Source organism: Myxine glutinosa, chromosome 6 (genome assembly GCF_964187855.1).
Source record: "Myxine glutinosa chromosome 6, kmMyxGlut1.1, whole genome shotgun sequence".
Taxonomy (NCBI): Eukaryota; Metazoa; Chordata; class Myxini; order Myxiniformes; family Myxinidae; genus Myxine; species Myxine glutinosa.
Genome location: NC_136266.1, coordinates 41,538,370 through 41,553,381, shown reverse-complemented (window position 1 = coordinate 41,553,381; position 15,012 = coordinate 41,538,370). Strand labels below are relative to the sequence as shown.

General features: G+C 44.6%; 1 protein-coding gene across 2 annotated transcripts in view; it reads left to right on the top strand.

Moving 5' to 3' along the window:
* LOC137429716 (SHC-transforming protein 1) overlaps positions 1 to 15,012 on the top strand; it is a 169,865-nt gene that overhangs the window by 140,402 nt on the left and 14,451 nt on the right. The window contains exons 11-13 of one of the 2 annotated variants that reach the window (XM_068119889.2): positions 291 to 375; positions 13,285 to 13,401; positions 13,575 to 13,789. In XM_068119889.2, coding sequence (XP_067975990.1) covers positions 291 to 375; positions 13,285 to 13,401; positions 13,575 to 13,789 — 417 coding nt within the window. Of the gene's footprint in view, positions 1 to 290; positions 376 to 13,284; positions 13,435 to 13,574; positions 13,790 to 15,012 lie in introns of both variants that reach the window. The other variant, XM_068119888.2, reaches the window with a different exon arrangement.

Genomic DNA, 15,012 nt, shown 5'->3' with positions numbered 1-15,012 from the left:
CTGTATGAGTTTAGTATGTCAGAAAGGCAGGTATGAAGGCGGTCTTATATGCTACATACAGCGAGCTTGGCAAGCAGAGCAGGATACTAGATTGTGTCGAATACCTGAGATATCTCAAGGCCTAGGGGTGACAGTCCTGACCTCTTGTTTGAGATTTGGAGTCTTGAACCATTTCTGAGAGAGGGGCAGCGACATGTCCCAAGTTGAGTGACAAAATAGCAATAAATTAACAAGAATGAAATTGAAACTGTATGTGATCGAATCAAGTGCTTGTTACTTACACTTCACAGGAAGCACGAAGAGGGAGTGGAGGATCACAGGGACGTCATCCAAAAGAGGCATTTCCTGATGTTGGTCGTAGACCTTCGGGGCCAGGTAAGGTCAGCCAGTTGTTATAATGAATTATGTATGTCTGGTCCAAATATTATTTTCTGTTTTTTTTTTCTTTTTTGTTTGTATACAAGATCGAGGCTCGTGAAAGAGCGAACATTAATCACACAGAAAGACAAACCGACACATAAAACATATAACATCGGGAGCGGTAGACAAGATGGGGAGAGAGGGGGAAGGACACAAACACAACATTTGAGAGCAGGGACCGAGAGACATGGAGACATCGAGAGATCTGAGAGAGGGCGAGGGCTTTAGGGGGGGGGGGGGGCATGGGAAGGGTGGGGTGGGAGAGGTATAAAACATATGGACACTGCCAGGACTTCCAGGAAAGAAGTTGGAATTTCAAACAAGGTGGATCTGGGGTGAATTAGCGGGGGTAGAAAAGATCAAGGTTTTGGATGGGGGAAGATAAGAGATGGTGGTGAACAGCTGTTTTAAAGACCTGGAGGGAGGAGTGGGATTGAAGGGAGTGAGGGAGTTTGTTCCAGAGGCGGGAGAAAAGAGGAATGAAAGAGTGAAGGTGAGCAGAGAGCCGAGATTTCGGCAGTTTAACCATCAGAGGGTTGCTGGCAGATCTTGTGCGACCTGTAGGAATATTTGGGGGACAGAGCACAGAGAGAGCTGGGGGTGCAAGGCCGGAGAGGAGTCGGTAGAAGACAGAAAGACCACCTACCTGCCTGCGGTGAGTGAGTGAAAGGCCCTCAGAGATAGCTTCATCGCGGGAGATTCCAATAATTCTGAAAGCTTTGGTTTCAACAGCGTGAAGCCGAGCCAGGTGTGAGGCAGGAGCACCGGCCCATAGGGGAGAACAGTATTCCATTGAGCTGCGGATGAAAGCCTTGTATGTGGTGAGGAGCTCAGGTGTGCCGAGGAAGAACTTCGCACGACGGAGGATGCCCAGTCGGCGACTGCCTTTGGAGGCCAGCTTGGAAATGTGGTTTTCCCAAGAAAGATCATGGCAGATAGTGAGACCCAAAAGCTTGAGCGACAGAACTTCTTGGAGAGGATTGTTGAGAAAGTAGATGGGAGGGTTGTCCAGTCGATCTTTTCGGAGAGACATAGTAAGAGTGTGAGATTTGTCAGGATTGAAAGACATGTTCCACTTGTTTGACCAGTCTGTGATTTTGTCCAAGTCTTCAGAGAGTGAGGAGGCTGCAGACTGTCGATCTGAGGGAAGAGGAATGGAGCGGCAGAGAGTGGAGTCATCAGCAAAGAGATAGAGAGGATTTTCAAGAGAGTCGGAGAGATCATTGATGAAGACCAGAAAAAGCACAGGGCCCAGAACACTGCCTTGGGGAACTCCAGCCTGAACAGGAAGAGGAGATGAGAGAAACCCATTCAGGGCCACACGTTGACGATGACTGGAGAGGAAGTCTGCCAGCCATGCGTGGAGATTTACATGGATACCAAAGGAGGAGAGTTTGGTGAGCAGAGCGGGGTGCCAGACCGTATCGAAGGCACGTGCTATGTCGAGGGAGATTGCTCTAATTTCCTGTTTGGCATTGAGGACCTCCATCCATTGTTGAGACAGCAGAAGCAGCATGTCCAGAGTAGAGTGACCTGGTCTGAAACCAAATTGATGATCAGAGATCAAGCCATTGGAGAAGAGGAAAGATTTCATATCCGAAGCAATGATGGAATTCCATGACTTTGCTGATAATTGGGAGAAGGCTGATTGGTCTGTAGTTGCTAGGATCTGTTTTTGCACCTTTTTTGTGCAAAGCGGTGATGTTGGCTGATTTCCAAGCAGATGGCAGTTGACCTTGAGCAAAAGAGAGGGTGAAGAGAACAGAGAGAGGGTGAGATAGAGCGGCAGAGCAGGATTTTAGGACCCGTGGGCTGATGCCGTCGGGTCCAGTTACAGAATCAGAGTCGAGGGTTGACAGAAACTTTTCCACCTTGTCAGGAGGAAAGGACACGGAGTCCAGGAGCAGCTGGGTACGACTGGGTATGGTGGGTACAGAGAGGGATGGGTTTGGGACACAAGATTTAGAGGCAAACACAGAGTTGAGGCATTCAGCTTTTTCACGTGCGGAGTCAGCTGTGTAGCCGTTTGAGGTAAGGGAGGGGATGGAGGGGGAACAAACACCAGAAACGGATTTGACCAGACGCCACCAGGATTTGGAAGAGGGAGACAGATAAGAGAGTTCGGTCTTGAGAATGGAAGATAGCTGTTTCAGCTATCATTGATAGCTGTTTCAGCTATCATTAACACATTGGCTTACTTGATAAGACCCCATGTCATGAGGTAATAGAACAGCTCCATGAAAAAAAAAAACAACAACAACAGGCATTTTAAGGCCATTTTCCCTGTGAGAGCGGGGGTTAGCCTTGCGGGTCCCATGACAATCTTCTCCATTTTGCCCTATTTTCTGCATCCCCCCTTGTTAACCCCCTTGCCCGCATTTCTACTTCCACCACCTTTAGCCAAGTCTTTCTCGGTCTTCCCCTTCCTCTACTTCCTTCTACATTCATTTCCATCATTCTTCTCAACCAGCCACTTTCATCCTTCCTCAACACATGACCAAACCATCTCAACCTGTTTCTCTTCACAGCATCAATCACAGGCTCTATTCCCATCATCTTTCGCAATTCATCATGTGTCTTCTTCTCTCTCAACGATACTCCACACATCCACCGAACCATTCGCATTTCCACCCTTTCCAGCCTTCGTTGCTGCTCTACGTTCATTACCCATGTCTCGCCCCCATAAATCATAACACTTCTCACACATGCAGCATACACCTTTCCCTTCAGCTTCAACGACACTCCCCTCCTCGTCAGCACGCCACTCAGTTCCCGAAACTTCTTCCATGCACATATATATATATATATAAATATATATAATATATATATATAGCTACATGAAAAACAGTTCATTGGAAAATAACAACAAGAACCATTACAGGCTCTCAGCTCAAAAAATAAAAACGACACCACTCACGAATGGTAAGAGGCAAAAGGAAATTAGTTGATTGAAGCAGATGAGAGATGATATTTTTAGAATGGTGGAAATTTTTGTGTTGCAGAACGTTATCTTTATTACCACTGCATGGTACTTAGCCCTACTCTATTTCAATAAGATATAGAATGTAGCAGTTCCATTTTATACTTTCTGTCACCTCCTCTATGTCAGCAAGAACAAGGAGCTCATACTCAAGGTCCCCTGGCTTTGGGTGGTATGAGGAATAGATCTGTGTCATATTAAAGCGAAATCCTGAAAGGGTTTGGAAATAACACATACACAAGCCAAGTAAATGAAATGGTTGCCATGGCAACATAATCAGCGAATCACAGCCGTGATCTAATGAGGTTGAGATAATGTCATGAGGCATAGCTATCTGCAATATGAAAGCTAAATGTTCAACGGTTTTTGAAATATCGCATACGCAAAAGTACATTGACGGATGGTCGGTCGGTTGGACGGAATCCCATTTTAATGTCCGGAGGGGAAGGGGACAAAAATGTACATAAGAAGTACTGGATTAGAGCAAGAATGGTATGGTCTTTGAAGTCCACCTAAAATTACAGTCAAGTAAAATCAGGGACAAGTATGAGGCGTGATGGTGGAGCAGATGCTTTTTCTTATGCACAGCTTTTTCTCTTGAGCAGAATACGGTAGGGTAGTAAACAAATGTTGAAAATGCACTTTTGGCATCATTGTACACCCAAGCTCAAGGCTAGAGAATCTGTTATTTCAATTCCGTTAAAAAGCAATCCCCATTGAGATGTTTCCTGCAACCACCTTCCTGGAAACACTTCCGGCAACACAATAAATTACTGAAAATGTAATTAATGCAAACAGCACTCAAAACTTCCTGTCTATTGTCCCAGACAACAAATTATGGTCTCAGGCTTGCATCATCAATATGTTCTGCAGAGATGATGCACCCACCATGAAGGCTTGATCTCCATTTCAATCGAGTCCAATGGCATTATTGTTTGCAGTGTACATTTTTTATTTTAGAGTGTTAAATTTTGCATTCATATTTCCAAATAAACATCATGAGCTGCTAAAAGTTCTGAATTAAATCTCATCCCATTCTAATGTGTAGTAAAATACAATAAGGAGATAGATGCAGGTTTTGTTTGCAATATCCTTTAAAGTAGAGGCAATAGCTCCAACATATATACTGCAATTGAGGCCTGCCAGGCAGCTAGCTTTCTGTGCAGAGATGAATGCCATCTTCTCAAATGCTGAAGATCTTCGTTCAGTATCTTCTCTAATGCTGAAGAAGATCTTTGTTCAGCATCTTCTCTAATGCTGAACACGTCAGTTCCACCTTGTTGTCCTCTCATCATCAATTTGTTGACCAACAAATCTCTGCTGAGCTACTCTGTTTTGTGCTATAAATGTGACAGACCAAGACGGGTTGGACACCCCCTTCAATACCTACAGGATTACATTACATATGTTTCCATTTAATTGTGAATTTTGGAGATGACCGCCATACAGAACTAACGTGTTAATGTTTTCAATGTTTTTATGCCTCCTCCAACGAAGTCACTGGAGGCGTTATGTTTTCCGGTTGTCTGTCCGTTCGTCTGTGCTTTCGTTTATACATGATAGGTTTTCTTTATCGCAATGACTTAAGAAAGGCAGAAAGGATCTAAGTTAAACTTGGTACAAGTACGTACAATGATGCAAAGATGAACTGATTAGATTATGGGGTCAAGACATCAAAGGTCACTTTTCTCTTTCCATCTTGCTGTTGGTGTTTTCCCCTTTCTCCTGATGTTCCCTTTGTTATGTTGTATCCTGATTTGTTCTGAGTCATAGCTCTTCCACGAGTCTAGACAATGATGTAAAAAAAAGAAGAAGAAGATTTACCCCCCATTCAAACAATGCCCCCACATTCGCAGATTCAACATTCGCAGCATTTTCCAAGAATGTATCCCCCCGTGAATGTCAGGGTCTAACCGTATACAAAACAGAGTCCTGCAAAAGTATTCAACCATGACTAATAATGCCACATTTAGATGAATTACGAATTATCTGGAAACAATTTTTCCAAATGAACTGTTTTATTCATAACTGAAGCAATCAAACTAAACACTTATTAATTGAAGAAGGGTCATGTCAGTAATTACTGAAAAAACATTTGCAAATCAAAATTCACTGGTTGCAAAGGTATTCAGCCCCTTAGGTCAGTACTTGGTGGAAGCACCTTTTGCAGAAATTGGGGTAGGTCTCTACCGCAGCTCTGCACAGTGTGATGGTGAAATCTTTGCCCATTCTTCATGTACAAATTGCTCTAGTTCTGCCAAGTTTGATGGGGATCGTCGATGGACTGCAATCATCGTCTCGCCATAAATGTTCAATTGGGTTCAAGTCAAGACTTTGACTGGACCACTCAATAACATTTATTTTCCTCCTAATCAGTCACTCCAATGTAGCTTTAGCTTTGTGCTTTGGATCATTGTCATGCTGAAATGTGAATCTCCTACCCAGTTTCAAATTCATGGCCGACACAAACAGGTTTTCATCAAGGATTCTCCTGTACTTTGCACCATCCATTGTCCCTTCTATCCTGACAAGCTTGCCAGTCCCTGCTGATGAAAAGCAACTCCATAACATGATGCTGCCACGACCATGCTTGACAGTAGGGATGGTGTTGACTGGGTGATGTGCAGTGTTAGGCTTGCGCCAGACGCAACGCTTTGAATTTAGATTTAAAAAGTTCAATCTTTGTCTCGTCTGACCACACAACTTTCCTCAACGTGCCTGCAGTATCATTAAGATGCTTTTTCCCAAACTCCATACAAGATTGCAGATGCGTCTCTTCAGTAATGGCTTCTTTCTTGCCACCTGCCCATAGAGGCCAGCTTTGTGAATGTAACGGGACATTGTTGATTGATGAACACTGACCCCCTTCTCGGATATAGAGCATTGCAGATCTTTGAAAGTCATTGTTGGATTTAGTGACATCCAGAACAAGTTTCCTGCTTGCTCGGCTGCTGAGTTTGGATGGGTGACGTGGTTTTGGTAGAGTCTGGGTGGTATGATACGTCTTCCACTTCCTTAATGATGGATTTCACCTACTCAAATGAATAATGAATGACTTTGAAATCTTCTTATAACGCTCTCCTGAATGGTGCTTCTCCACCACTTTATGTCTGACTTCTTTGGAGAGCTCATGGTTTTCATGTTTGCCTTGTTGATTGACCAAGTGAATTGCACCTTAAAACTCCTTAGATATATTTGGGGGAGTTGAATTTTTAAGTTAAATCAACTGATTACATACAGGTGAAACCTATCACCATGGAAGCCTGGTGGCTTATTTTATAACCTTTCAAACAAATAATTTGCTCCTGAAGTGATTTAGGGTTAATTAGCCAAAGGGTTTGGTTTGAATACCTATACAACTGAGAATCATCTGATTTTTCTCTGTTAATCTTATTTATTCACATTTTATCTGCCTTTTTTTTTTTAGCTTTATCACTTTGGAGTTGTTTGTGAAGACTCTTATTTATTAAATTTCATTGAAAGCATCATGAAATAAGCTCAGATGGCATCATGATGTGAACACTTTGGAGGGGTGGGGTCGTGGAGGGGTGGAGGAATACTTTTGCAGGCACGGTATATATGTCTATATTATATACTAGCAAAGGTACTCAGTGTTACCAGGAAACGCCAACTTCCTCCTTCCACCCTTTCTCCTCCCTCATCCCACATCCTTCCACCCACCCATTCATCTGGTCAACAACCCCACCCATTCCCCTCCCACCTTCCACCTCCTCCCACCCCCTTCGCCTCCCTCATCTCGCCCTTTTTTCTGCCTCCTCCCACCAACCCCACCTTTCCAAACTCCCACTTCACTCCTTCCCCTCTTCCTCCCACCACACCCCTTCCCGTTCAACTTGGCGGAGGTACATTACCGGTCAAAAGTTTTAGAACACCTCAATTTTTCCAGTTTTTATTGAAATTTACACAGTTTAATGTCCACTGAATAACCTAAAATGGTACAAAGGTAAGCAGTAAACTGGTCGAGGTTAAAAAAATGTTTAGGTTAGGAAAAACTGGAAAATAATGTAAATGGCACAGTTATATTGTAAAAAAAGGCCTTCTTCAGGGAACAAGTAATGGGTTAACAACTTATAGTTGTTCTGAAGCAATGTAAGTAAATTAAGCCTTGAAAGTTGATGCAAACAATTCCTACAGGTGTCCCAACCTCTGCTGATTATTTGATTACAAACCCGCTGTCTGTATAAAAGCAGTATTGGAACAGACTGTTATTACACCCTCTGAAGCATTATTTGGACAATATTGCACTGCAGGAAGTGGTATATTGCTATCATAATGGCGAGAAAAAGGCAACTAACGAAGGAAGACAGACAGACCATTATAACCCTTAAAAGTATAGGTCTTTCCTTGAGAGAAATTGCAAAGAAAGCCAAGGTGTCAGTGAGTACAGTTTCCAACACCACAAAAGGCACTTCGAAACTGGAGGAAACTCTGACAGGAAGAGGTCTGGCAGACCCAAAGCCTCAACAGAATCAGAAGATAAGTTTCTGAGAGTCAACAGCTTGCGTGATAGGTGGCTCACAGGACAACACCTTCAAGCACAGCTTAACACTGGTCGAAGTAAGCAAGTCTCAGTTTCAACTGTGAAGAGAAGACTTCGAGCTGAAGGTTTGACAGGTCGAGTGGCAGTAAGAAAGCCATTGCTAAGATGGCAAAATAGGAAAAAGAGGCTTGCCTGGGCCATGAAGCACTGCCAGTGGACTACTGAAGACTGGAAGAAGGTCTTATGGACCGATGAATCAAAATTTGAAATCTTTGGTTCATCACGTAGGGTTTTTGTACGCCATCGAGTAGGCGAAAGGATGGTTCCTCAGTGTGTGACACCAACTGTCAAACATGGAGGAGGAAGCATGATGGGCTGGGGCTCTTTTGCTGGATCCAGAGTCGGCGACTTGCACAGAGTGACTGGCACCCTGAACCAAAAGGGCTAACACAGCATTTTGCAGCGCCATGCAATACCCTCTGGTATATGCCTAGTTGGTCAGGGATTCATCCTACAGCAAGATAATGACACGAAACACACCTCCAGGCTATGTCAAAACTACCTTTGAGGAAAATAACAAGACGGTAGGCTTCAAATCATGGAATGGCCAGCACAGTCTCCAGACTTAAACCCCATCGAGCTGGTTTGGGATGAACTGGACAAAAGGGTCCAGTTGTTGCAAAGCAACCTACCTGCAAGTACAACACATTTGTGGGAACTTCTGCAACAGTGTTTGGGAAGATCTTCCCGAACAATATTTGATTTCCATTGTAGAAAGAATGCCACGAGTGTGTTCGGCGGTTATATCTGCAAAAGGTGGCTACTTTGCTGAGTCAAAAATTTAAATTAAGTTTTGTTGAACAAAATGATACTATGATTTCTTTTTTATCTCCAATTGTTTATTTGTTCTATGCTTAATTTCAGAGTACATTGAGACATTAAACTGCGTAAATTTCAATAAAAACTGGAAAAATTGAGGTGTTCTAAAACTTTTGACTGGTAGTGTATGTGTGTGTGTATATATATACTGTATATACTGTTATGTCAGGGGGTAAAGGAATATCTAGAGCTAGGTAGATCTGTATAGGTAACATGCTTCGACTGTCGTGATAGGGCATCTACCATGTAATAAGTTCTATGTGTCGTCCGGTTTGTCGGGATAAGCTGTATTGACGTCCCCGCTACGAGGGAGCAGGGCATGCTAAATAGTGCAGGGATTGTGGATAAGATTCCTTTGTTCGTCGTCGTCACCTGTCGCCAAACCTTTGTCCCTTATGGCAATGCATACCCATATAAACACTTAGATAGGTACTTACGGTGCAACAGTAATTAAATTTCCCCTTCCCTTACAATGACCTTGGAAGAGGATGGGCAGGCAGCCAGATCAAGGCACCACCGGATGGCCGCCGCCAGCCGCACCACCAGCTGGCCTGGCTGCATCGCGTGAGACGAGCTGTAACCACACCACAGAGAACGGTGATTGGTTGGCGTGGTAGGCGCGAACCTTGAACCAATCAGCGTGGAAGGCGCGAGATGGTTGAGGTGACGGCGGGAAGCTGCGAGGCTCTGGTTGGTAACGCGCCAGAACTGACGTCACATGCCAGGTTTCAAAAGGACTTGCTGGCAGGATTCTGGAAGCTTTGCTCTGGGGGATTGTGTTGTGCTGACGCTTCGCTCTGGGGATTGAGTCGTGCTGGTCCTTCGCTCTTCGTTGTTCGTTCTTGGCTCTTGGCTCTTCGTATTGAGAGGTCCTGGTGGTCATGGGTTCGCCATCTTCGTGGCGCTTGGAGCGGTGCTCGGTGGTGTTGGTGCTGTGAGCGAACGGACCTCGTGGGCAGTCGACGAGGAGCCTGGAGTGGGGCGTTGGCTCGGGCCTGGTGGAGCGCGTGGGTGAAGCGGATGGAGGGCTTCCTCGCGCCGGAGCTTGGAGCCGGACGGGGCCGCGTTGGACAACGGACAGATAAGCTCGCACCACATTACACAACCCCAGGACAACAACAACACACAACATGCATTTTAAAGGCCATTTTCCCTGCTAGAGCGGGGGTTAGCCTCCCCCGCAGGACGAACGTGTTATTTTGTTAATTCATTTTCCTTTGTGGCGTATTCGAAGTCTGTGTGTGGGATCCCAATTTAGGACTATTTATTTCATCCTAGCGTATCATTGTTTCGGTTTCCGTCAAATAAATCATTACTTTTGTACATAGCATTTCGGTTTCGTTTCATCTCCTCCAGGATCGGAGCTGCAGTCGGTTCGCTTTTGGTAAGTGCTTTGCTGCCTCTTCTTCTTCACTTCTTTCTCCCGTGCTGTGACAGCAAAATCCGTATTTGGTCATAGCCTCAATTAAAGCCGTTTGGTCATTTGCGAGCCCTGGTATTAACCGGAGGGTATTCGCATGACAATACATATACAGTGCATTCAGAAAGTATTCAGACCCCTTCACTTTTTCACATTTTGTTATGTTGCAGCCTTATGTTGAAATCGTTTAAATTCATTTTTTCCCTCATCAATCTACACTCAATACCCCATAATGACAAAGAGAAAACAGAATTTTAGAAAGTTTTGCAAATTTATTAAAAACAAAAAACTGAAATGTCACATTGACATCAGTATTCAGACCCTTTGCTATGACACTTGAAATTTAGCTCAGGTGCCTCCCATTTCTCTTGATCGTCTTTGAGATGTTTCTACACCTTGATTGGAGTCCACCTGTGGTAAATTCAATTGATTGGACATGATTTGAAAAGGCACACACCTGTCTATATAGGGTCTCACAGCTGACGATGCATATCAGAGCAAAAACCAAGCCATGAGGTCGAAGGAACTGCCTGCAGAGCTCAGAGACAGGATTGTGTCGAGGCACAGATCTGGGGATGCCGACAAAAAAATTTATACTGCATTGAAGGTTCACAAGAGCACAGTTGCCTCCATAATTCTTAAATGGAAGACGTTTGGAACAACCAGGACTTTTTTTTTTCTTTTTTTTTTTTTTTTTTTGTATACAAAATCGAGGCTCGTGAAAGAGCGAAAATTAATCACACAGAAAGACAAACAGACACATAAAACAAATAACATCGGGAGCGGTAGACAAGATGGGGAGAGAGGGGGAAGGACACAAACACAACATTTGAGAGCAGGGACCGAGAGACATGGAGACATCGAGAGATCTGTGGGAGGGAGAGGGCTTTGGGGGGGAGGCATGTGAAGGGGGGAGGCATGTGAAGGGGGGGAGGCATGTGAAGGGGGGGGGGGTGGGAGAGGTATAAACATATGGACACTGCCAGGATTTCCAGGAAATAAGTTGGAATTTCAAACAAGGTGGATCTGGGGTGAATTAGTGGGGGTAGAAAAGATCAAGGTTATGGATGGGGGAAGATAAGAGATGGTGGTGAACAGCTGTTTTAAAGACCTGGAGGGAGGAGAGGGATTGAAGGGAGTGTGGGAGTTTGTTCCACAGGCGGGAGAAAAGAGGAATGAAAGAGTGAAGGTGAGCAGAGAGCCGAGATTTCGGCAGTTTAACCATCAGAGGGTTGCTGGCAGATCTTGTGCGACCTGTAGGAATATTTGGGGGACAGAGCACGGAGAGAGCTGGGGGAGCAAGGCCGGAGAGGAGTCGGTAGAAGACAGAAAGACCACCTACCTGCCTGCGGTGAGTGAGTGAAAGGCCCTCAGAGATAGCTTCATCGCGGGAGATTCCAATGATTTTGAAAGCTTTGGATTCAACAGCGTGAAGCCGAGCCAGGTGTGAGGCAGGAGCACCAGCCCATAGGGGAGAACAGTATTCCATTGAGCTGCGGATGAAAGCCTTGTATGTGGTGAGGAGCTCAGGTGTGCCGAGGAAGGACTTCGCACGACGGAGGATGCCCAGTCGGCGACTGGCTTTGGAGGCCAGCTTGGAAATGTGGTTTTCCCAAGAAAGATCATGGCAGATAGTGAGACCCAAAAGCTTGAGTGACAGAACTTCTTGGAGAGGATTGTTGAGAAAGTAGATGGGAGGGTTGTCCAGTCGATCTTTTCGGAGAGACATAGTAAGAGAGTGAGATTTGGCAGGATTGAAAGACATGTTCCACTTGTTTGACCAGTCTGTGATTTTGTCCAGACTTCTAGGACTCTTCCTAGAGCTGGCCACCCAGCCAAACTGGGCAATCGGGGGAGAAGGGCCTTGGTAAAAGAGGTGACCAAGAACCCGATGGTCAATCTGGCTGAGCTCCAGAGATCCTGTGTGTAGATGGGAGAAACTTCCAGAAGGACAATCATCACTGCAACACTCCACCGATCTGGGCTTTATGGCAGAGTGGCAAAATGGAAGCCTCTCCTCAGTGAAAGACACATGAAAGCCTGCTTGAAGTTTGCAAAAAAGCACCTAAAGGACACTCATACTGTGAGAAACAAGATTCTGTGGTCTGATGAAACCAAGATTGAACTGTTTGGCCTCAATTCTAAGCGTCATGTCTGGAGGAAACCAGGTACCGCTCATCACCTTCCCAATACCATCCCAACGGTGAAGCATGGTGGTGGCAGCATCATGCTGTGGGGGTGTTTTTCAGCAGCAGGGACTGGGGGACTGTTTAGGGTTGAGGGAACAATGAACGGAGCAAAGCACAGAGATATCCATCATGAAAACCTGAAACAGAGCGCTCAGGACCTCAGACTGGGCCGAAGGTTCACCTTCCAACAGGACAATGACCCTAAGCACACAGCCAAGACAACACAGGAGTGGCTTAGCGACAACTCTGTGAAGGTCCTTGAGTGGCCCAGCCAGAGCCCTGATTTGAACCCAATCGAACATCTCTGGAGAGACCTGAAAATGGCTGTCCACCGACGGTCCCCATCCAACCTGACAGAGCTTGAGAGGATCTGCAGAGAAGAATGGCAGAAAATCCCCAAATCCAGGTATGCAAAGCTTGTTGTGTCATACCCAAGAATACTCGAGGCTGTAATCGCTGCCAAAGGTGCTTCAACTAAGTACCGAGTTAAGGGTCTGAATACTTATGTCAATGTGATATTTCAGTTTTTTCTTTTTAATAAATTTGCAAAACTTTCTAAAATCCTGTTTTCTCTTTGTCATTATGGGGTATTGAGTGTAGATTGATGAGGGAAAAAATGAATTTAAACGATTTCAGCATAAGGCTGGAACATAACAAAATGTGAAAAAAGTGAAGGGGTCTGAATACTTTCTGAATGCACTGTATGTGTTTGTACATTGTTTCTTTTTTATATAATGTGCTGGTAATTGCTGTTTAAACACACTGATGTTTCTTAAATCACATAGAGTATGTATGATTTTATCCACAAGCCGTAGATCAATGTAAAAAAAAATAAAAAATCTCTAAATGTATGAAGGTATAATTCTCTCTGCATCTTCTCTATTGTCATTTACAGCGGGTTGTGCATGGGATGGCTCAGTGATCATCAGACAAAGTTCACTTGATGACCCTATGTATGTGAATACGGGTCCTGGTGTAGATGCCAGCTGTCCTTCTTCTGCTCAACCCAGAGGTGGGAATCTGCTGCGACCCTCAAATGAAAGGGGTACTGAATTTGATGCGCACTTGTTGATCACAAATGTACTTTATCTTTAGGGGAAACAGAAGAGGAAATGTTGTGTGCAGCACATATATATATATATATATATATGCCATTGACAACTCCATTGTTTCTGTTGTCTGTAGCTACCAGTTTTACCTCTGCTCTGCCTCTGGATGATCCTCTGCTTTTTGAGCGCTGGTTCCATGGTCGAGTGAGCAGACAGCAAGTCGAGACAATGCTCCGCTGTGATGGAGATTTCCTCGTTCGTGAAAGCACTTCCACAGCAGGACAGTTCGTGCTGACTGGGATGCATGGGGGACGAGCTAAACACTTGCTGCTAGTCGACCCAAAGGGCGTGGTGGGCGCCATTTTTGCTATGCTGTATTTTAAAATTATATCAATTCCATCTATCATGTACTAATGGAATGTCTATTATTTGACTATTGCAGCTAATGTCCTTAAAACATGAGTCCAAAAAAGGAAATGTTGGATAAAGCTAATCAGCTTTCATTGTTCAGAAATCAACAAGATTTATTTGTGTTGTAAATTTAAGCAGTTTATATATACTAGGGCATTGCCCGTACTATATCTATATCTAAAATTATATCCCCCCCCCTCTATTTACATGAAATGGTTTGGTCCAAAGCGAACGGCTTGCGAGTACGGTGACAATCCCCCCCCTCTATTTACATGCAATGGTTTGGTCCAAAGCGAACGGCTTCCGGAGTTTGGTAAAGAAATCGCCATCGCGTGCACAAACGCGCAGGAAAGCGAATGAATCGCAAATTCGGTTTTATTAGTTTTAAAACATAGTTTAACGCCAACATAGTTTGCAAACGTGAAATAAATGAATACGCTCTCAAATGTGCCATCCGAGGCAGAGTGTGTCCTCCACGTTCGGCACACGCGATCGTTCGCTGCTCTCTGATTGGTTGAATCGTTTTTTGGACATAGCTCGGTAAGTAATTGTCCGATTAATATGAAACCTTGAAAAGGCACATCCTCGGGTCCCCAGCAATATACCTGGCAAGTTAAAAGTATATCGGACCCGTGGTTGTCGAGAAACAGCGGTCACAGACAAACAGACGTACAAACGTACAGACGTACAAACAGAGATTACTGGAATTATAGATAGACTAGGGCATGCCCGTACTATATATAAGCTAGGACGTGCCCGTACGTGGGTGCCCGTTCCTTGCCAAAAAAAAAAAAAAAAAAAAAATTTGTGTAGGGGTGTGTGTGTGTAAACATCCTAGGGCGTGCCCGTACGTGGGTGCAAAAAAACATGCGTGCAAACAACAACAACAAAAACAAACTTTGAAACCACGTGGCAGTAACGACCACAGAACCCCCCCCCCCCCCCTCTATTTACATGAATGGTTTGGTCCATTCGCAACGACCACAGAACCCCCCCCTCTATTTACATGCAATGGTTTGGTCCAAAGCGAACGGTTTGGTCCATTCGATGTGATTCGATGATTCGATGTGAATGGTTTGGTCCATTCGCAACGACCACAGAACCCCCCCCCCCCCTCTATTTACATGAATGGTTTGGTCCATTCGCAAAGCCAAAGCGAACGA